The sequence below is a fragment of the Rhea pennata genome, chromosome 3 (assembly GCF_028389875.1).
Source record: "Rhea pennata isolate bPtePen1 chromosome 3, bPtePen1.pri, whole genome shotgun sequence".
Classification (NCBI taxonomy): Eukaryota; Metazoa; Chordata; class Aves; order Rheiformes; family Rheidae; genus Rhea; species Rhea pennata.
The window spans coordinates 78,365,541-78,388,223 of record NC_084665.1 but is presented as its reverse complement, the minus strand read 5'-3'; the positions used below and the strand labels follow the sequence as shown (position 1 = coordinate 78,388,223).

General features: G+C 40.1%; 1 protein-coding gene across 1 annotated transcript in view; it reads right to left on the bottom strand.

Annotated features, from left to right (window-relative positions):
* CDK19 (cyclin dependent kinase 19) overlaps positions 1 to 21,472 on the bottom strand; it is a 124,824-nt gene extending 103,352 nt beyond the window's left edge. The window contains exons 1-2 of the mRNA XM_062572651.1: positions 21,176 to 21,472; positions 2,187 to 2,262 (exon numbers count right to left, since the gene is read on the bottom strand). Of these exons, the coding sequence (XP_062428635.1) occupies positions 2,187 to 2,262; positions 21,176 to 21,303 (204 nt within the window). The 5' untranslated portion in view covers positions 21,304 to 21,472. The remainder of the gene's footprint in view (positions 1 to 2,186; positions 2,263 to 21,175) is intronic.
* Between the last annotated feature and the right edge of the window lie 1,211 nt (positions 21,473 to 22,683).

Here is a 22,683-nt window from a genome sequence, read left to right as displayed (position 1 = left end):
CAACTTTATCTGTAACCTCAGGAGAAATGAGTAGTCTGCCTTTTCTTTCAGGGAAGGTTAGCCAGTAGATCTTACTCTTGAGTATTCAGAGTATCTGAATATGGCAATACCATACACAAAATGGTCTTGCACTGCAACACTGGATGCCTTTTTCAGCAGTGTATTTCTTGAACACATTTGATAATGTCTTTAGGTTACAGAACTATTAAGATTTTTAAACAGATACAGAGGCACACTGTTTTTTCTTCCATGTTCTGAACTTGTGTGAGATTTATCTTAAAAATCTAGGAAATTATTGTTTCTGGGCTTATTATTACTAGATGACAAAAGAACTACCCACATGATCCTTTAACGTGGCCTCCTTCCAGGCTGATAATCATTATTTAATCAGTAAACATTAGCTGCTTTGGTACCTACTTAAGCTTTTAAATACAAGATTAACTATTAATGTATTAATTGTACATCTGCTTTTCTTTGTCGAAAATGTTTGATCCTTCTAGTTTGTAAGAAAGAAAATTCATATTTCTTTTTCAACTAGTGCACCTTCACCTTTTCCACATTGCTAATCCCTGACTAACATGTAATTCCACAGGGGCAACCAGTTTTTGCTACATTATCTCAAGGTATAGTGTTTTACTAGAAAGTCTGGAGAAAAGTAAAGTATCTTCTGAGAAGGAAGCATTCAGAGGATTTAAGCACCTTATGCACCAGTTGTAAAGTTTCCAACGCTATACCGAGCTTTGCATGACGCTTGCTTCTTTTTTTCTTAATTGATCAAGACTAAAATGCTTACGTATCGTCAGAGGAAAAATAGTTTGAGATTCGCTCTCTACTTCACAGCCAACTTATGCCCAAGTATGACAGAACAAGCTCCATACTACAACGTTATCATGACAGTGGACTGTTCCACACATTATCTCCATACCAGTACAATCTATACAATCTAAACCAGACAAAAGACAAGAGGGAAAAAAAAAAAAAAAACACTCACTGCTATCAAAATAGCCAGGAGTCAGAGTAACAAGAATACAATCCAGTATTGATGCTGAAGAGCGCTTACTATTTCTTTCACAGGTAGAAAGACTAGCAAAAATGTCATGGGACAAATTCATTGTAAACTCACTGACAGCGGCACAGTCACCTCTCAAATCCATAGTGAGTGACCTTCAATTTACAGAGTCAAGCACTTTAAAATAGTTTCACTGCTAAGTTTCTTCAAACACAGCCACTGCGTGCTTTGCACTAAAAGACAGTGGTTTGTTCAGTTCACAAATATATCGAGCTTCTCACACCTCACAAAATGCAGTGCACACACGAGCATTGCAACGCTGTGCAACATTACTAGATTATAAAAAGCCTTTGGCACAGATCATATCTTACATTTCAGCAGCCCTGTGCATAGTGACAGCATTCAAACGAGGTAAATATTTGATTAAGCCAGTGCACTTCTTTCGCAACACTGAAGTTGCAAGCTTACCTCACAGCACTAAGACAGTAAGGCACCTTTCAGTCATGAAATAAACTTGTAAGGATCAAATTCTGTTTTCAAATATAAAAACTTCATTCTTACCAATTTTGCAGGAATTATATAAACACATATATCTATGGGCACTACTGTGCTCAAAAGTATGAAACTCATGAATCAATCTTTTTCTGCTCAGATACCTGTAATAAAAATAAAATTAACACTACTTTTCATTTTGCTATGAAAACCTGTACTTCACAAACCAAACTGACGAGAACAATTGTTCTCAGGTGCAAAGAAGAATAAGCTACCATTAACCAAAAATAAAATATATTATTAGCAAGCTGACTTGTAACGGCAGTTAGAATCTCTTTCAGATCCTTTTTTCTTCAAAGACGTTTTTAAAACATCCAGTTTTTAAATAAATCTTCAATAAAAGCGCCACTTTTTTTTCCCTCCCAACACATAAAAGCAGATAAAACAAAAACAATACCAGTAAGAGGCACTACCATTACTTAGTAAGAACACCTCTTTCCACACATCAGAAAAAAATAGTAACATTTAGAAAGCATTTTAAGGAAAACTCATTTTTGAATAGTTTTCATATTTCAAGGAAAATATTTAAATAAGCTTTGTGTTATTAAATACAGAGAAAAAAGATATATTATCTGTTGAATAATAATGTCAGTAAAAGAACTTTCTTTCATTTATATACACTTACTGCAATCTCTCTACAGGCCGACATGGATATCCCTGTACCTTCAATTTGCTTCAGTGCATATTCCTTTTCATCTTTTCTGTACACAAAGAGGGGGAAAAAAAAAGGAATAGTTTAGCTCTGATTTATATCACACCAATAAATACAAGTATAATGATTAACTTGGTCTATATCAAGATACTGAAATCTGGTTTCTGTATCAATTATTCTAAAATATTAAAAGCAGGTCTTCCTTTAACACAGACTTCAAAAATTACAAAAAAACTCCTATAAATAAGCTTTGTTAACCTATATCCATTTCTCTCTATATCCATTCCTCTCTGAAACTGTGCTGATTCCTGCAAACATACCTGTAGAGAAGTCGCTTACCCTGCAATTCTAGGACACTGACCACTGTCATGAAACAAAATTACACACATATCCCATGCTTAAAAGACTCTTCCAGGAGTACCTAGGAACTACTTACTTGATTTTATGAGCCACTACCAATCAATTTTTAAAATACCAATATGTTTTAAACTTGCTATATCTCTTGGAAGAAGATAAATTTCACTGAGCAAGTCTGCATTTGCCAGAAAGCAGGTAGGGAGCTGCTGCAGAGAACTCACCAGCGACAGACCCCTCGGCAGCACACGCAACCGTGCGCTCGGAAGAGCGAAGCCCAGCGCGTGAAATGTTCTCCTTGAACACAGTATTATCCTTTTAAACAACCATAGTTTGAAGTAATTTATAGGGAAGACTAAGTAGGAGGAGATGATGAAGTACTATCTCAAAACCTTCATGATGCAATTTAACTAGCTTACTGTAAGGTTTGCTAGATCTCAGCTGTTACCAACAGCCGCTGAATAAGCTTCCATTTTTGACCCACTTTCCCACCATGACTCACAATATTGACGTACTTGCGTGGACTCACCAACTGTAATTTCCAGGCAATTCAACAACCCTCAATGCCCATCCAAATTTTCTACAGCATTTCTGGTACTTTGGTTTCCCCTTCTCCAGCCCCAGACCATTACTCTTTTGCTACACTGAAAAACTGAATTGGATTAGTCTCTGCCTCTCTCAGGCTCTCAGTGGAGCCTCAAAACTCCACTTCTGCGTCCAATTAGCTTCCATTTTGCCCATTTTGTGCTATTTTTCTTTTTCATTAAAATTTTACGAGAAAAAAAATCCAGATTTATTCTGACTACAAGTGAAAATTCAGTGGATTGCAAGTTTTACAAAAATTAAATCCATCTTTGAAGTACAAGTTATTAAGCAGTTATTCCAACAGGAAAACTTGAGTTCTGTTGTTTCATCTTAACTCAGTAATAGTTTTTATTCCTCTTTCAAAAAAAAGTACTTACATGAAATCTTTGGAAATCCTATGCTACACTTGAAGAGATACTGCCTCCAAATTAAAAGCACAGAAACTCAGTTGTAATGGAATTATAATCTGCTTTATTTCAAGCAGGGTGTTTCATTTTCTTTGGGATTTGATGCAACATTGATCTCAAAGGAGGCAAGATTAAGCACGTTAAGCTGCAAGCTCAAGCAGGCCTTTCTACGGGTAGGTTTGAAGCAATAGAAAGTCTTTCTGCAGTTGAAACTAAAGGAACGGGTGACATAAGTGATTTTGGAACTACCAAATGAAGAAATACTTTTTCGTTCTACTGATGTATCAGAATTTCTGTGCAGAAATAAGGAGAGCAACTCACAATATGCCTTGAAACCACACCAAAAACAGTCACCCATTCAGGTACCTCCTTTAACTATAAGATGGAAAAAGGTGACAAGCTTGTAAGCTGCAGCCAACATACTTCTAGGACACTGGGGTTTGGGGTTTTGTGAACAGTAAGGAAAAAGAGGGTTAACAAAATACTTACCTAAACTGAACAGGCATCAAGTATGAAGAACTACAAAGATGCTATATTCTAGCTCTCCCACATCTAGATCTCCCACAGTTTCAAATTATAAATGCAGCCTCCTTTAAATACATACCACTTACTTGTTTTGCCAGAAACGCAAGGCTACAAGAATACTTCTATTAAAGTTAAATCTTCTTATTACGTAAACATAATAGCTGTTTAAAGTACTTTACCAAAAGATCTCCATCAAGTGGTATTTTAAAATAATAGTGTTTCCCATTTAAGGATAACCTCAAGATAATCTGAGAAAGAAATACATTTGAAAGCTCAACGCACTGAGTCAGCCGATGCAATCTGATGAAATACCCAATTCTGTTTCAAAGAATCATAGACTGGTAAGGTTGGAAGGGACCTCTGGAGATCATCTAGTCCAACCCTCAAACGAGTGGCCCATACGGGGATCGAACCCACAACCCTGGCATTATTAGCACCACACTCTAACCAACTGTTTGCTCAACAAAAGCGTATTACATGGCCAAAGAAACAATAGGTAATTGATTAGCTATTTCCCCACTTATATTCAATGAATAATGCAAAAATTAAGTTATATGCAAGTATACTCCTCAGCTTCCCAGTGACCCATGCTCTTAAGAAACTGGTGGCAGGGAGGGAGAATAGGTAGTAGCATTTTCACATGATGCCAAACACGCAGGAAAACTCCAGTGAATTTTAAACACTTTTGAAGGAAGGTACAGGATTATACAGCAGGAAAGCTTTCATCTTCCTAAATTCTTCTCTGATAGATCTGCTTCAGTACATTTTTCTTTACAGAGCAGAGCAAGCGTGATTAAGTTTAAAACACAAACCACCACCACTGCCACCACTACTGCACAGCTCCAAAGCCAGGCAAAAGGCACCCACGCAGGGACAGCCCGGCAAATGCAAGGCCTTCGTCCATAAGCACTTTCACCAGGGCCACAGAAACACCAGGCAGGAACAAGGGCAACTAACTCTGAAGACTGGCTTTGTGTGAGTCTGTCTAAGGGCATGGAATAAGCGGCAGAGACCAAAGTTCAATCGAGCGGCGTTTATCAAATACCCACACTCCAATCTAAAGGTGGCAATATGCTCACTGACCTTGGGCACCTAACTGCAAAGGAACTCTATTCTTTAATCAGTAAAGCTGCAGCTTTATGATTTTTATAATAGCTTTTCAGAATTCATGCACGAGAATTTAATTGGTTAACAGAGCACACTCCACGTACCACCACCACGAGGCTTATCTCAGGGGTCTAAATCTTCTTATCCAAAACTAAGGGAAATACTAAAAGAGCATTGTTTCTAGTTCCAGAAGCCTTGTAATTCATGTTATTTTATTAGAAATGAACTTTTTTCAAAAGTGAAGCCATTGATAGGAGTTATGCCCCATCCCCAAAACCTTCCTGACTCTGCATTTCAAACCACCATAGGCAGCATCCAAATGCAAGAGTCCTCAAGTCTACCAGCAATAACCAGAGCATCTCTCTATTATAAAAATAAACCAGTATAAGGCAATCGTGATATTTCAGCTTAAGTTTTCCTCCCTCACCAATAAAGATCCCTTCCAAAAGTCCTTAAGGTTAATATTAACATCTTAAGAGGAAAAGGGAAAATTCTGTCAACAAAATTTTACTCATCTGGTTTACGTTCAATTATTCATTGAGAAAAAGGAAATATGATTATTTCTTTTTCTGGGTGACACTTTCAGTTTTCATTCTCCATATGCTTTAAAGAGAACAAAATAAATATCAATATCAAGTTCACCTTGAAAGAGTTAAGTTCAGAATACTGAGAATAATCAAAATATTTCAAAGCAAGTTAAACTATCCTAGCTATTGCAGCTGTACTTCAGAGTACTTCAATGGAAATATAGTACTGCCCATAACAGAAGGATCATACAGATAGCTTGTTCTGCTCAAATCTATTTGTTTAATTGCTGATACACAGCATTAAGTTCAGCAGCCAGCAAGAGATCACCAGCAAGAGTCATAAGCCCTTTTTTCCTCCCTAAACTAAGTCAAAATTAGCACACCAAGAAATTAACTGAAAAATCCTATGTGATATTTGGAGCATAGATAAAAAATGTTCCCAGAGCAAAGCCAATAAATCAGTCATATTCAGTGCTAGTTAACATATGCAAGCTGCTGAAAAGGTGAAAAGGTCTAGAATTGACTGGAAAAGTTATTCGTAATCCTTCCAGAAAAACGAAGGGTTCTTATGTTTTAGTGTTTTTTATACATACAAAAACATCCATTTACCAAAAGAATTAGGGGATCGGAAATCAGCACCTGGCTGTCACTAAGGTACACACTCAGCGGAGCAGGACAGTCGTGCTCATTCTCGTTTTCCTCGCACCAAATGAAGCCTTCTCCAAGCAGCAGGCAGCAGCTCCTTTCCATTCGCACTGCAAGCAGCCACAAATGACAAAAAGCTACGGGCCATCTTGTACTTCTATACAACTTAGCAGAACCTGCATTGAATTTCTATGAATGCGCACCCCTTCCTCTCGAGAACTAAATTAGAAACTAGAAATCTGGAATGGTAAGCTTCGTAGCCATAATTGTAAAAGAAATCTATGGCTGCAACAGTTCTTTAAAAGGTCTGTCTTTCGTCTGCTAAAAAGCTTCACAACAGCTACAGGCTGCTGCTGCATCTAATTGCCAAACACATTCAGCAGGACAAGGATACCTGAACTATAGCTGGCTGGTTTTGCCCATGAAAAGAAAGCAAACTTTTATCTCGTTCTGCCACTGCAGAAGCTCCTTAGCTTTACATGGAAATTATATCACTGATAAGCAAAAGAGGCAAGAAGCAAATGCACGAGACCACTTGGGCCATAAATGAGAAGTGCTTACAATACAGTATATTCCACTTCGTCTAATAATTTCAGTAGTAACTTCAGAGTTAGCAATGTAGTGAATTCACAGCAGTGACACAGGGGCCTTCAAAATCTAAAGTAATTTCATAAAAGGTTAATTTGAAAAACAAAACCAAACAGTTAGAATAATTAAAATGCTTCAAAAGCTGTTCTAAAGTATGCATTCAGCAGTTTAAATAGTAGTCATTTGTGAAATAAAAAAGTAGTTCTTATATAAAAACACGCCAAGCTTATTTAAAACACACAAACCAAGTCTGAAGATCTTACTAATAGCAATATTTGCATTTGAAATTTATTTTTGAATAGGAATGAAACAGTGAAAAGTTTACAGTTTCACTAGATGAGGAAGGAAAACTGTGCTAAAATATAAAAATCAAAGACAAAAAGTTACTTTGAATATAGAGATGGAACAAGAATGACAAAGAAAATGTAATCCATCAAAACCAACACTAGGTCATGTCAAACCTTAAAAAAAAGAAAAAAGAAAAGAAAAAATAAGCAAAAGTTGTTCTTAATGTCTGCGGACACATGTAGTTGGCCTGCCTGTTGACGCATTCCTCAGAGGTTTGGTAGAAGCCTTCTCCATGTTGTGAATGGAGGAGGAATACGCACGCACGCAGGGCGCAGGGAAGGACTTCTCCTTACTTGGAAATGGTAGACATCTGCATCACTTCACAAGAACCAACCTGGGGCCTGGATTTTGCACTTCACGGCATCGTGGGAAGTCCACCTCCCCAGCAGGTAGTGACTAACCAGCCACCACCACTTCAGAGTCCTGCTGTCCAGCTTTCCAACATGACTACCAGTCTCGTTCCTCTACCAGCATTACCCAGTGCACCTAGGAAGTTGTTACGCTTGGTCACTTCTGCAACACATGCTCTCTAAAAGCAAGCCGCATCATTTTGGGTGCGGGTAATGAACAGGTCCTAATTTTTTCCCCTCTATTTTTAGTAGTTGACTATAGGAAGCTATGTACTTCAAAATATTCAAACATGTCTAAATTTAGACTTTTATAAAGCAACCTAAAACTAGAAATTACTAAGGGAAAAACAAAATATGAGTCAGCAGAAATATTTTGGAAGAGATTAAGAAGAAAATACTGTAACACCTATGAACATATGCTCAAAAGTGGCAAGTACTGTATGACAATGCATTTTTGGAGATTTTGTTTAACACAAGGCCTCAGCGAAATGGAAAAAGATATGCAGACTTTGCTTCTACTATAAAACTGAAGTCAGGACCAAAAAGGGTTGCAAAAGAAATTACATGCTACCATGCCTTCTAGAATTGGAGAAACTTTTTCAAGTATTTTATCAAGTAATATTAATGAGCAATTTTTTAAACACAGCTCTGCTTTAGAATACTATGATTTAGAGACATATTGATCAAATGAAGCTTCTTGGTTTTCACTAGTGATCCTGAATAATCTGTGCCTTTCACATATAATAGCTACACTACCACATCAAGTATTTTTGAGTCAGAAGGCAAGAGTTTAATGAACAATAAAGCTTCAACCAATTTTTAAAAGGCAACCTCACAAAACAGAGCTCGGTCTCTACCTGAGCTCAAATTAAGGTATCTGAATATCAGGAAGTTTCAGAAGGAAAAAATATTGAAAAAAAATAGTTGACTATCTCCTCTGGAACTACAACTCCAAGTAAAACTGGGGAGCAGGGGAAGGAAAAGACCACAAACCTATAACCAAACAAGACACAGTCTTTCCTATGCAATATAAAAAGGATTACAGATTGAAAAAGAGAATCTCCAAGAATGAGTCAAGTATACCTAAGGGAAACAATCTTCAGAACAGAAACAATATGTTACTCTTTTTACTGTGTTTCTGAATCTTTTATCTCACAAAGTTCCTTATAATCTCAAGTTTCAAAAAAGGCCTGAATGCTGCACAGATCATCAGCTTTACTGTCTTATGATCTACTAAACTCTCTTAGGCTTCCTTTTCTAAAAAAAAAAAAAAAAAACTCAGCCAAGGCCAGCCACCTCAGCATGTATGTACAATGACACCAGAAGGCAGCACTTCTCTTTACCTTCTGCCGAACACTCTGCTATCTCCAAAGCTTGAAGTTCATACACGAAGCCCTTCTGGAATCTACAAACATAGCAGAAGTAAAAGGCAGAGAAGTTTTTGCAATTTTAGAGGTTACACAATGAGGTTAGAGGTTAACAATGTCAAATTCTTGAACTCTAAGTATAGGTTGCTACTTCATATTCCAATAATTGCACAGACTTGTCGATGTCAGGTACTTGCATAAATGTATGCCCAAAAGAATGCATACTCAGGCTTCTCAATGCAATCTGGAAACTTTAAAACCAAAGATTTTTTTTTTTTACTTAAGAAAGCAGTAATTCTGCCCAAAAAACAGAAATTTTTTTAATGTTGTTTATCAAAATTAATGTTCTAAAATTAACACTACTGTAAGTGTTGCACAGAAAATAAATTATGTTTATAAATTAGCAGCAACATCCAAATACAGAGCAACCAACAGACTTTTTTTTTTTTTTTTTTTTTTTTTAAGTCTGACTTTTATTATGCACATTACATGAAATACACAGGAGAACAACTATATGGAGCTTAGCCTGCTGGAAAATCTGACACATTCCAGCTGTGTAAAGGGGCTCATACCAGAAGTACCATTGGCATCACACTATGAATAGATACTCGGTGTTATCACAGTATCCTACCAGAAACAGAAATGCAACCTGATTTTGTTCTGTTATTTACAGAATATATTAAGGTGTACCTTTAAAACAGACTGTTAATAATGACTACTGTTCTGTTTATTTGTTCCCGTGTAAACCAGTATATGAACTCAGAAAGAAATACACGTTAAAGACTGAGTAAGGGTCTTACAGTGATGCGAGGATGCTTGCCTTTGAACACTATGTCCTTGCATCGAGCACTTTTAGAGAATCTGCCAAAAGATGTTAAATAACTTAAAAAAAAAACTTCACAATACCTGTGATAGGTATTTTTTTTTTACATAAGAAAAAGAGATGTTAGGTGATCAATAAACACAAAAGCATGATTCCAAGCACTGATGGCACTTTTTATGCCATAAATATAATTTGATTAGTCTGGGACTGAGGGATAGAGGTCTCTATTAATATCAATTAGAACTATTCCAGCACCATTAGATGTTATCTAAGCATATCTTCTTCCTCCTTTCCCATAACTTCTGTTTCAGAAAATTAAAGGCAAATCTTTATAGCACAGATATCTCCTGACTGCTAACAACGAATTGAGATTACTTCACAGCCACAACCACAGGCAGGCTTTTAAAGATCTCTAACAACAGACCACTGGAAATCATGTTAGCCAAATTTTAGCCTTCACACTATTATAACAAAATTCTTATTTGTAAGGAAAGAGGGCACAATTTTAGTCCCTGCCACTGTCATTCCAAATCTATTGATTAAGATTCACAGAAACCTCAACCAGCCACAGGGCTGTTGCCATTGCTAAAATTAGACTGGCTCCAAAGTATCTTGGGTGACTGAGAACCATGAATTTCATATGAGTAGGTTTCTTTTATAACAGATTGGCATAAGCAGACTTGACAGCCTGCTCATAAAGGCAAAAACTGAAGCATCTACGTTAAATTTTGAAGACAGCAAAATTGTTCTGCCACTCTAGATAATTTCTTCCCATATTTGCTATACTAAAGCAACGGATGGAGCTGCACCTGATCTTATTTCTTTATGGACAGGCTTGATCACAGATAACAAACAGATTTAGGAAACACTTTCAGAAGGCAGTCTGCATGTGAGAATTTGTTACCTTAAAATAAGGAGCAGCAGTAAGGAGGAAAAAAAAAAAAAAAAAAAAAAAAACTATGCAATAAAGGCCATAGACATATGATCCTTCAGACTAAGCCAAAAAGAACGTGCCTTTTTGTTTCATAAAATCACTTACAAGAATGTTTGTGATTAATCAGAAATGTCAATAGTGTTAGCCATCTGTTTTTTTGGCAATTTTCTAGGTATAGGTCCAAATCTTTACTGTAAAAAACATACTGTAAATACACAGCCCAGTTGTGACCAGCTTAATGTGCACAGTGTCTCTCTCTGTGCATATCTGACTTAACGTCACTGCACAGATAAGTGAAAAATTACTATGAAAACAGCAAGTTTCAAACATCAGTGCGCTGTTTGAAACACACTGAATGTAGTTTTTTTTCCTAAACCCTTATTACATATTAGGTTCCCCTGTAGTAGAACAAAGAGATTACTGACTCAACAGAAGAGATACTGGAAGGACAAGAGCCCACAAAACTGCAGTTACTTATTCTCCTTTTCTATCTCATGACATAACCAAATGCTTCCTCTAAATCATGTAGAAGACCCAGATTTATCCGAGAGACCTGTTGCACCACTTCTACTCTTTTCCTCCAACTTTACAACTCAAATGATCTAACATGTGAAATGCTAAATTTACCAGGGCTACACAAAAGCTTATTAACATAATACATATGCAATTCCTAGCTGATGTACTTGCCTTCGTGTTCAAAGTTGCAATCTGAATCACTAGTAAGAAGCAAGACCCAACAGTCTGTATAGGCAGAATGAGACAGTACGCTACCTGCAACTGAAAAGTTGCCACATTGACAAACATCCTCATGAAAGGTATAAGGACTGGGACAAAAATCTACATAGTCACTATGAGGTCCAACTTAATTCATTCTGGAGCAGAAAAATCACTATTGCTAATGGAGTACCTTCATTTTATTCCTCACTTCAATGTCAAGAGATCAGGATTTCAAAGTTACAGATGTCTTTATTTCAGCTGCTGACTAAGAATGTTTTATTACTTCCCCACAAGCAAGGTCTTCAGTCAGCAATCATATCTGTTTCTGGAAACCTTAGTCAGATTCTAGTTTTGCTGAATTTTAATGCTGTTCATTCCACAGCGAGAGCAGGTCGTTTGCTTTTTCAGCAGCTTAAGAGTATAGTTTGGATAAAGTTTTACACTGGCACATTTTTCCCATCACTGAACTCAAGCTAAAGGTAGAATAAACGGCATTCAACTTGTAATGATCTTTTGGATGATCCGAACTGAAGGTCAAATTAAATTTGATAATTTGTCTGCCTGTGTTTCTCATTTGGAGCATGACAGAGTTGGGCAAAAGAACAAGTGACTGTCCTCTAGGATGACTGTTTTTAATCAAAAGTATGAACATAAAGCTAACTTCGAAGTCTCTAATGCCCTTGAGAAGGTAGCAACAATTCATACAGGAACTCTGTGTTTGAGGAAGAGAAACACTCAAAGATATAGGCGAAAATCCACTGTCAGCTGCACTAAAGATAAGGAACACAAAGCAATGAATGTGCCATTTTTTGAGTGCACGAGGGGCTAAATCTTAGCCTGAATCTGTGGTAATCCGCAGAAGGATTACGACAGGTGAGAATTTTCGTCTAGACACCTTTAAACAAGCAGGATTCATGGACTTGTGTCTGTAAGATAAGAGGCCTCTCTCCGAAGACTCTCCTTAGGCATCAAACAGTTAACCTCATGTCGCTAGAATTTCGTGCACTAGTGGCCTTCATACTGTCCGCTCCCTTCGGGCAGGGGGGTCAAGGACGATCGCAGCCTCAAGAGAGTCCCAGCATTACCTGTGCGAACGCTCCTGAGTGCTCTGGTTAGGACAGGGAAAGAAAGGAGGGACAGAATACCTTCTGGCCACATAATGATTGAGTTTTTTCTGCAGTTCATGGACAAGGAAACCAGATATATTGCTTCAAAAAAGCAAAAGTAGCCTCTACCAAGATATTCTACCTCTGGATGTAATTTCCATTTCAGACAATCTAGTTTCTGCTTCCAAGTCAATTGCCTAAAACATTTATTTTCACTTGACTGTAAAAAGAAATCAATAGCATCTTAAATCAGCAGAGAATGAAAAACAACAAAATAACCCCTTTGCTGCACTTGCAAGGCCCAGTTCATGGGAGCACAAGTTCAAAACCATGCTGTCAGAGGCTGTCCCAGTTCACATCTGCACTCTTTTTTAGACCAGATCCCTTATCCTTAAGTGAGTCATAGAACACTACCAGCTTTTACTGAAAGCTATAACTGTTGCTTTGCCTATTGGAAAGCCCAGTCCCATGTGTTTCATCTATCAAATAAATGACCCTAAAATTTTCTAAGACCTGAAACTTTGTGGAGAACAGATGACAACTGAGGGAGAAACAAGCAGCTGTGCAGCAGTCCCACTTGAGAGTATCTATGAAACAAAACTGTTAATTCCAGAAAGGACAGAAGCAAATGTGAATAATGCCCTTCAGAGATCAACTATTTCAGTATTCTCAGCTCCTCCCAATCCTCTTTCCTGCAATAAAAAGATAGTTTTGTTTTGCAATTCAAAAAAAAAAAAAAAAAAAAAAAAGGTTAGACACCAATTTTGTGAAGGTCAGTTAACGCCATCTCTACATCACTCCTCTCGGACAGGCAGTGTCTGATTAGATGTACTACATCCACATCCACACTAGCTCAGTTGGCTGAGTGTGGTACTAATAATGCCAAGGTTGGAGGTTCGATCCCCGTATGGGCCACTCGTTTGAGGGTTGGACTAGATGATCTCCAGAGGTCCCTTCCAACCTTACCAATTCTATGATTCTATGATTTCATCAATTCTCAAAAAAAAAAAGTTAGAGCTAAGCCAAAGAACTGTGCTCCCACAGAAAAGTCTAAGAAAACATTAATGAATTGTTCACATACAGAAGTAGCTATCGGTTGATTTAAAGTCTAACAAGAGACTTTTTTGATAACATTTGACTGATTCCAGAGGTTTCTCTTTTTTCTCTAATCTGTTGAAATAACCGAAGTTCAAAAGAGGTATAATAATTGGTAGTATCAACTAAGATTTTCATCTGTCAGGCATCTGACATACATTTAAGTGATACACACAACATACAAACCCCAGAGCTGGGAGGTCTTTTATAAACCCGAATTATCTGAGTGTATTTCACTCATAAGTCAATTCAAAACAGCACAGTTTCTGTATTTGCTATACAAGGAGACGTTTTTCTTTAGTTCCTGAAGTCACACACTGAGTTAGACAATTTGTTCTAAAAGCAGTTGTTCTGGACTGGTTTCAGAATTCCTTCAGGCAAACACACTGTTACTGAAACAAATCCATCTTTTTAAGTTCTAATACTTTGTTTCAGTAAAAGAGGCTGAAATACGCAGTCTGTGTCAGTTCTTGAATGCCACTGAAAAAAAGCTCAAGAAAAGACTCCTCTTGGGAAGCAGAGCGTAAGAGCTGACAGTCGCTTCCTGTAGCGATCCCTTCCTACATAGTATATGCATGGACCAGACTACCTCTTCCACTATACCTGAAGCAGCAAACAGAAAAATAATCTTATTCCACAAGCTGGAATGCATCAGCTAAAAGACAGAGAAGAACTACAGAGACCGTCTAACTCCACTCTAAGTCGTGCATTTGATTAAGGCCAAGGAAAAGACAATCAGTAACAATTTAATGTTACTGGACAAGGCTCTCGTGAAATTTGGCCAGGACATTCCAGAGAAATTCCAGTTGCATGTGCTTATAAATATGTACCATTCTGAATCACAGAACTTTTTCTTTTTTTTTTAATAGAAATATCTCCATGTTATGCATGTGATAACATTCATCTTGAAAATAAATTTATGAAAAAAACTTTACAGCATGTCTGCCTACAATACAATGGATTGGATGACATGATCCTAAATACACCTACATACTAAATTTCTACAGCAAATAGTTTCTATGAGAAGTACTGAACTCCAGACCTTGCGCCTGCTCTACTTTACTCTTTCCCTTTTACCAAGAGGGGTGCAGAAGGGAATCTCTTTCCGCTCAAGCTCTGGCTTCTTTTTCCTGCAGCATTATTGGAAAACTTTTAACTTCTCCACCCTGTAACAGGAAACGTCTTATCCTCTTCATCTCTTCCAAAAGCAAACACTAAACCTTCAAAGTTTTTCCTTTTTAGCTTATTATAGGCTAACTTGCACTGCAAGTCTGCAAGCTGGGCAATTTTTTTTTCCTCCCAAACTTGCAACCTCTTCTGCTTCTCATCACCCACACTCATCTCATTTCTTTCTCAATCTCCAACCACCACAACACCTTCGTGCTTGCCACGGCAGAAAATGAAACACCCGCTGAATGCGGGTTGTACTCTGAAAGGCCATGGGCTATACAGCCCACCTCTACGCTTGGCTTCAGAGAAAGTAAAAGGGCCAAATAGTTACCAGAGAGACATACTCAAGAGCCTGCAGGAAGCAGTAAAAATTACTCACCAGCACCTACTCTGCCTTCTTGGGAGGAAGCAGAGCCAAGTATAGTTGCACTACCAGCTCGCACTGGGGCACAATCATGAAATACTTATGATCTCTTCCCAATTTAGTTTTTTTCATCAGAATGTATCACAGACTTCTTCCCACATGTATTAAGAGCACTCAGTACTAACAAGTATTTTTTGGATTTGCATGTAAACCTAGTATTTAAGTTTACTTAGCTATTGAGAGTTTTATGGTAATACCTTTTAACCATTCTACCTTCACCTACATAAAAAGTTTCCTTAAGGGGAGGAAAAAAAGAATAAAGATGATGCCAATATACAGCAGGAAGTAAAATACAGCTTTTCACATAGGATCATGGGTAGAGATTTTGCTGCACAGGAAAGTATTTGTTCAGGACCAAACATAATGCCTTCTGAATTAGGTCAATACTTCTGCACTTTAGCCTGCCACCAGATTATTTGAGCAAACAGCAACTACAACTGACAACTCAAATTTTTTTTTAAATCCAGTGCAGACAATGCCAATAAAGAACAAGATTTAAATAAATAACACCTTACAGACTGAACTATGTTACAAGTATGTACTTGTATTGGCACATAATACCACCGCTCCGCATTCAGGAGTATAATCTTAGCCACATCAATGAGCTGCCTCTCCAAGAGTAAATGTGACTGAAGTACGCACACCTTACAGTACTCGGACTCATTTCCCTGTGATTTTACACACAACTTTCACACAAGTTCATTTGCAACATTTGTCAACTCAATTGCAAGTTTAGTCTCCACATATATATGTCTTATGTTACCCAAGAAATTTCAATCCTGGATAACAACAATATGGGGAGAACTGTACACAAACTATTGCTAGTATTATACTAACATATTTGTTACTTAATGGATTAAACAGCTTACCCATGCCTGTCCTACACATAAAGTTTCTACCACCATGGTGATTTAAATCATAAATATGACTAGATACAACCTCTGAACAACACAGCAGAAGAAATATATATATTGCCAGTATATATATATATATATATACTGGCAGAAGAAATCTCAATCATAGTGGGTCTCACCAGTAGAAAGCGTGTTTTTGCAATACAGTTGTGCCTCCCAGCATTCTGTTTTTCCCTTTATCAGGATTTCTTCACTTCTGCTTTAAACAAGTAAGATTCATCAAACTAACAATAAAAAAAAGCAACAGAAACAAAAAGTTAGTATGGCTACAACCAAAACTGGCACTCCTGGGTTAGATTATACACTTGCTTGGGCGATGCATTTCCCCTTTTCTCTTCCTATGCCCTTTTGTGGGCAAGTCAACTTTTGTGCAGACTTAAGAGACTGTGAGTGCTTCTGACCAGCATACAGAGCTTTACACTAATGCTTTTGCTCACCAACATCATACAGAGGAGGAAAACAGACTCCTCTTTAGCTACAAGCTTACAGTTCTCAAACTGGGGTGGGGAGAGAAGGGGGGAAGAAATCGATTTCATTTACCTTTTCTCCTCCTACACCAGTACCTTACAATGGCATTTATGAATTTGCACCACTGTTCTCCTATTTCTAAAAGAAAATTCCATATTTAGATATTAAGGCAAAGTCAATTTTAGCCTGAATGCCTGGTTTGAAAGTTACAGATACACCATCCACAATCATGCAATCTGACAGTTACAAACAGTGACTTTACTAAAAAAAAAGGGGGGGGGATTACATTAGCATTATATATCTATGCTATTCATTCAACTCATATACTGTGTTAATCAATAGTGATTTTATTACTGCAGTAAAGTACAGGGCAATGCCCGAACTCTTCACATTTGCCTAAGATGGCAGCATGGTCTACAGAAGCAGCACTAGCCACCAAACAGTACCCAAGTGTGGGAGCTGCTAGGAGTTAACAGTCCTGGTCTTTCTGCTTTTGCCTTTCCATGAAAGTCAATCACTCCGCATTACTGTCATTCCTTCTGTAACAAGATTGATACACCTATCAGCTTTTTAAAAGCTGTTTTGAAACACATCTGCACATTAAAAATACTAAGTGTATGGTTATTTGGAGAAATATATATATACAGATATGCATATACACACTGTTTGTAATTTTATTCTAATAATCTATGTTGCCCAAACTCAGGTTGTGAGCTAAAGAGAAATAATATAGCCACAGAGGAGTGTGAAAGAAAGCAGCCAGCTCAGTTATGTTTGTTTAAAGGTAAACAGAAGCAGCAATAACTAGAAAGTTTTTATTCGCGTGAAGTGGTCAGGACCAGCGTCAGCTTTTAACAGTCTTACATCTGCTAACGATGTTACAGAACTGAGAACAGAACGGCCCATTTTCTACTCCACTTTGGAATCCCATTATTCCCCGCATGCTTTTGACTAATCAAGAGCGGCATCTTTTCAGCATGCTGACTTGTCCAAACATCCTCCTACAGGTAAGCAGGCATGCAGATGAAGGAACAGAAATACTCATTAGTGGCATGATAAAGAGGTATGAAGTCAACCAACTAAACACACTGTCATGGCACAAATTGCAAACAAAGCAACAGCAAGGAACATAACAAGGAGAGGTAAGACATGAAATAATCACATTTTCCTAATCATGACCAGGAAAATTGCATACTTTGATTTATTGGATAAAGGTGAACAAGCCTCCAGAAAAAAATGTTAGCAAAGTCAACAAGATGTTTTGAGGCAGAATGTACACAGAAAAATCATAATAGTTTTTCCAGCTACATAAAGAACTAAATACTTATTATTGACAATTAAATTGCAACCATGAGGTTTATAACTTTATTGCCATTTCCCCTCTCAAAGCCTTTGGTCCAGTTTTTGTGTACACTGAAATAAAACACCAGACAGCCTATATAAAAACCTATTTCTGGTCCTTCTGGACTACAGATATATTAATAAAAGATTTCTAAACCCTGGTGCCTAATTTCGTTAAATGCGTAAGGAGGGTAACTAGACCTCATCAGATCACACAAACACTGCCAAAGAAATGAGAACTGCAGGTGCTCAATATCTTTAAAAATATGCTTATTCGGTAAATGCAAATGTCAGACCAGCATTGTTCAAACCTGGCTGCCTATTAAAAAAAAAGAAATAAAAGTCTTCTAAAACCTAACTTTCACAGAAATCAATCAGCTCACTAGAAACGTGCCCAAATGATATTCCACTCAAGGCTGAAAAAGCCAAACTAAATTGTTACTATGTCTAAAAATTGCTTTTATACACAAGCCATTCCATGAGATCTAAACAATGTAACCACTTTTTTTACAAGCGTTTTATCGAACAGCTTGCCAAGCTCCATATAAACACATTTTACTATTTCATAAAGTTTACATGCCAAGTTTTTGAAACATGAAGTGACAAGCTCTCAGTGGAAATTCTGCAGAGCTACAAAGATCTTATTGCCCTCAGCCTCTTGAGGCTGTAAATTGACTATAAGAAGCATGTAGCCAGAATCTTCTTAGTTTATACAAGAATGCCTTGCAAATTAGAAATATTGAAACAGTCTCTATGATCTGCAAAAGAAGAATTCCTTTACACGAGCCTCAAAATTCCCTGGTGATCACCACAATATAAATATGCATCACTTCTGGGTTTCTATTGCCAGCAGTGGAAAAGTTTCCCTCTGTTATTAAGGACCCCTCAGCTAAGAACTAAAGCTGAAGATCCCCCTCCCTGTAGACCTATTTTAGCTGTCTTTTTTCATAAGGAAATCACTCCATTTTAACAATTGAGATGATTCTCTATATTTTTCTAACTTGTTTACATCTTACACATAGCAAAGTTCCTAAAGTTACACAAAATTGAATCAAACTCACTGATGCTTCATGAAGTAAAATCTCTGAGATACAGTGTGGATTTGTGTCATCACATTATACTGCACTTCAATCTAATTGACTGCCTGCTGAAACTTGTCACTACCTTTTATCAGCTAGCCTTCTTACGGTTCAAGGTCTCCTTTAGATCATCTCCAATGCATCATCTTCTGATGCATTAGCTATCTTTTTGCCATGTTTACTTTTGTTTTGCTTCCCAATCATATTTCCAGTATTATTATACGGATATTGAAGATATGTCCCTTTCTAACATTAATGCTGGAAATCAATTCTGATTAAGAATCAACTCTGTTACCAGTGAAAGAAATGAAGCAGGCAAGTTAGAGACGGACATCAATTTATTTTGTAAAACAGCAAACTCAAAGTTCTATCTTTTTTATGCTGTTCTTACAAACAGTAATTGTAGGATTACTATTACTATACAAAGAACAGCAGAAAACACTTCATCAGCATTTTGTGCATTTTACAGTATAGTTTCCTCTCATACATCCTTTTATATAAATTAACTTAAAAAAAAGAAAAAAGAAAACACGACTGCTAAACCCACAAATACTATTAGGGGAGCTCACAGGCAGAAAGTAGTATCCAGAAAGGTTTTAAAGTTTCTTTTCAAAGTTAACTAGGCTTCATTATTCCTAAGGTTGCAGAGCAAGCTGCAGTCAGAATCAGAGCTCAGATTTCTCAGTGTTCAGTCCTCTACCTGAATCAGCGTGCTGCCTTTCAGTCATTAATCTCCTTGATACTACATCCTCTTAACTTGGAGCTTAAACTTCCAAGACACACATGAATGCAATTTACTCCTACCAAAAAGATCGCTGAACTTCTCTATTAATCTAAAGCAGCATTCCATTAACTGCTCCCAGAACTTTGAAGAAAAAGTTTGCTGTTTTTCCATACTCAGTCAATTCTTCAAAGTTTCAGTTGCCTGTATGGAAGACAATCACCCTTGAGTTTTGTATTAGAAAGATATAACCCCAGACTTACATTTCTTAAAACTTTACAATATGCTAAGACCATTTCTACAAACGAAGTCCATGCTTGTGCACTGTTATACACCACACTGAAAAAGCACTTAATGGCTCTTTTTAAAAAATAAAAAATAAATAAATAGTCATATTCAGAACCCCCACCAGCAGCCTACATAGGGCTCACAGGGACTGCTCCCCAATGACTACATATCAGTCGAGCATCTAATGATCCTGCCTAACAGTCCGAGTTACCCACTGCTCTCTCAACCCACTGTATGGTGAAAACAGTATACTCATGGGACGCCTACCCAGTCAGCCACCCTTTCATCAGAAAAAAGGAGCAAGATCTGCTTAGGCAGCATACACGGCCCTAGGGGTTAGCGACCCCTCTGGATCTGGCCTACAGCCGGGCAGGTAGAGGCACGGTAGGTATGGTTCTTCCGCAGGGAAGAGGGGAGACCCTTCCTGCACACCCACGCGCGGCCTACTGCCAGGAGGGAGCTGCCGTCGCGCAAAACCCGCCCTGCAAGAGGCACCTGCGAGGCGCCGCGAAAAAATAAACCGAGGCCGCCTCGACGCCAAGGTCCACCTGGGAACTTGGGGCCAGCAGCGAGGGCACAGACCAAGCACTGGAGGGTTTTTTGCGCGGCCCCGGCCACCGCTCGCCATTGGGAGAGTTGGGCAGCCGCGCGCCCCGCCGGCCAAGGCGGCTTGGCTCGCCTTGGCGCTTCCCGCCGCTTCTTGCGAAGCGGGAACGCAGCCACGTAGCGTGAAAAACGGGTGATGAGAAAGACGATATGAAGAAAAATAAATAAATACGCTTGTAAATAAATAAATAAATAGATAAATAAAGCCAACGAGGTGCTGGCACACCACCCCGCAACCGGCGGCACCGCACGCACTGGGGGGCCTTGGCCAGCAGCGAAGCAGTGCAGACCGCCCCTCTTTCACCACGACAAGGTTCACTAAAAGCTGGGCGTTCTCAGCACCCTGAGGAGGAGGGAAAAAAAATAATAAAAAATAAAAAGCGCAGCGGGAAGAGCAGTAATGCAGACACGGGTCGGGGAGAGAGGAAGGGTGGGAGCCGCGGCCGCCGCCCCGGGACCAGCGCGGCCCTTACCCGTCCTTGCGGCGGGCCTTGTAGACGTGCCCGTAGGTGCCTCTGCCCACTTTGCAGCCCTCGTACTCGAACAGATCCTCCACCCGCTCGCGCTCGGCCGCCAGCTTGGATTTGAACTCGTAGTCCATGTCTCGCCCATGGGCGGGGAGGGACGGGGAAGGGGGAGCAGGGGGGAGGGGGACGCGGCGGCGGGCGGCCGGATCAGCACCCCCGGCATGCGCAGCCCCCTCCAGGCACCGCCATTTCCGGGGTTTCGAGGTGAGGGGGGCGGTTTGTTTTTGTTTTGGTTTGGGGCTTTTTGGCGGGGGGGGGGGGTTCGCTCCGCCGCCACCCGCTTCAACTAGGCTCCTCGCGGCGCGGCGCGGGGGATGCCGGGAGTCGTAGTGCAGCTGCCCGTGCCGGCCTCACCGCCGCGGGCGAGGCGCAGCGGCGCGAGAACTACAGCTCCCAGCATGCTCCGCGCCACCCCGGCTAAGCTGCGCCGGCGCACTACGGCCCCCGAAGACGCAGAGCGTTTCAGCGGCCGCTGGGAACTTGCTGACTCTTCACATTGCTGGGCAGAGGCGGGAGCGGCGAGCGCGGCCGGGCTTGGAGCCTCTCGCCGGGAGAGCGCGCGCACGCGCGCACGCACACCCTGCCCGCGCTGCTGCTGCCGCCGCGCCTGGCAGCGCGCACCGGGCCGCGGCGCGCGGGGCGCCAAATAGCGCGGCGGCTTGTTTATCCCGCAAGCTGCCACTCAACGCCTGGCCCCGCCCCTGTGCTCGTTGCTGCTCCCTGATTCGCCGGCGCGGCCCCGCCCCCGCTGCCCGCGGCGGCCTCGGGAGTCTGCGGCTCGCTGGACCCGGAGCGGGCGGAGGCGTGGGCTTGGGGGCTGCTTCGAGGCAGCTGCCGAGCGCGCAGAGGGGTGAGGGGGAGCTGCTGCCCGCCTGAAGGGCGGCGGCGGTGCGGCGCCGGAAGCGGCTGTTGCTGGAGCCCGCGCTGGGCGGCGCGCGGCGGCGGCCGTTGGGCGGCGGCGGCCGTTGGGCGGCGGGCGCCGTCGGGGGCTCCCGGTTCCCGGCCCAGCCTCGCCAGCAACAGCTCGTGAGCAGAGCGAGCGCCTCGTCCGGGGGCGGCTGGTCGTGAGGGGTCCCGTGCGGCTGCCCGCGGAGCGCTCGCTTAGGGGCTGCCCGGGCTTGGTGCCGAGTTGGGCTGAAGAGCTCGGAGCGCGGTTAAGTTCGCGGCGCCGTCTGCGTTTGTGTGGTTTGGTGTTACCGCGAGGTCTCAGAACACGGCTAGGCGTAGCCCGTCGTGGTTAAACAAACTTTCTTTTCTTTTTTTAATCATTCTAAGAATCACAGGCACAGGTTGCAACATCTGTATTCAAATGTTAACCCTGTCCTGTTAATGATGATTTGGGGTTACATATCCTAAGTCAAAATGTTAGCCCTAAACACAGATTTTCAATATAATACTACTTTGAGATTTCATATTATATATTTTGTATTGATGCAAGTATTTAGGCCTTTAAA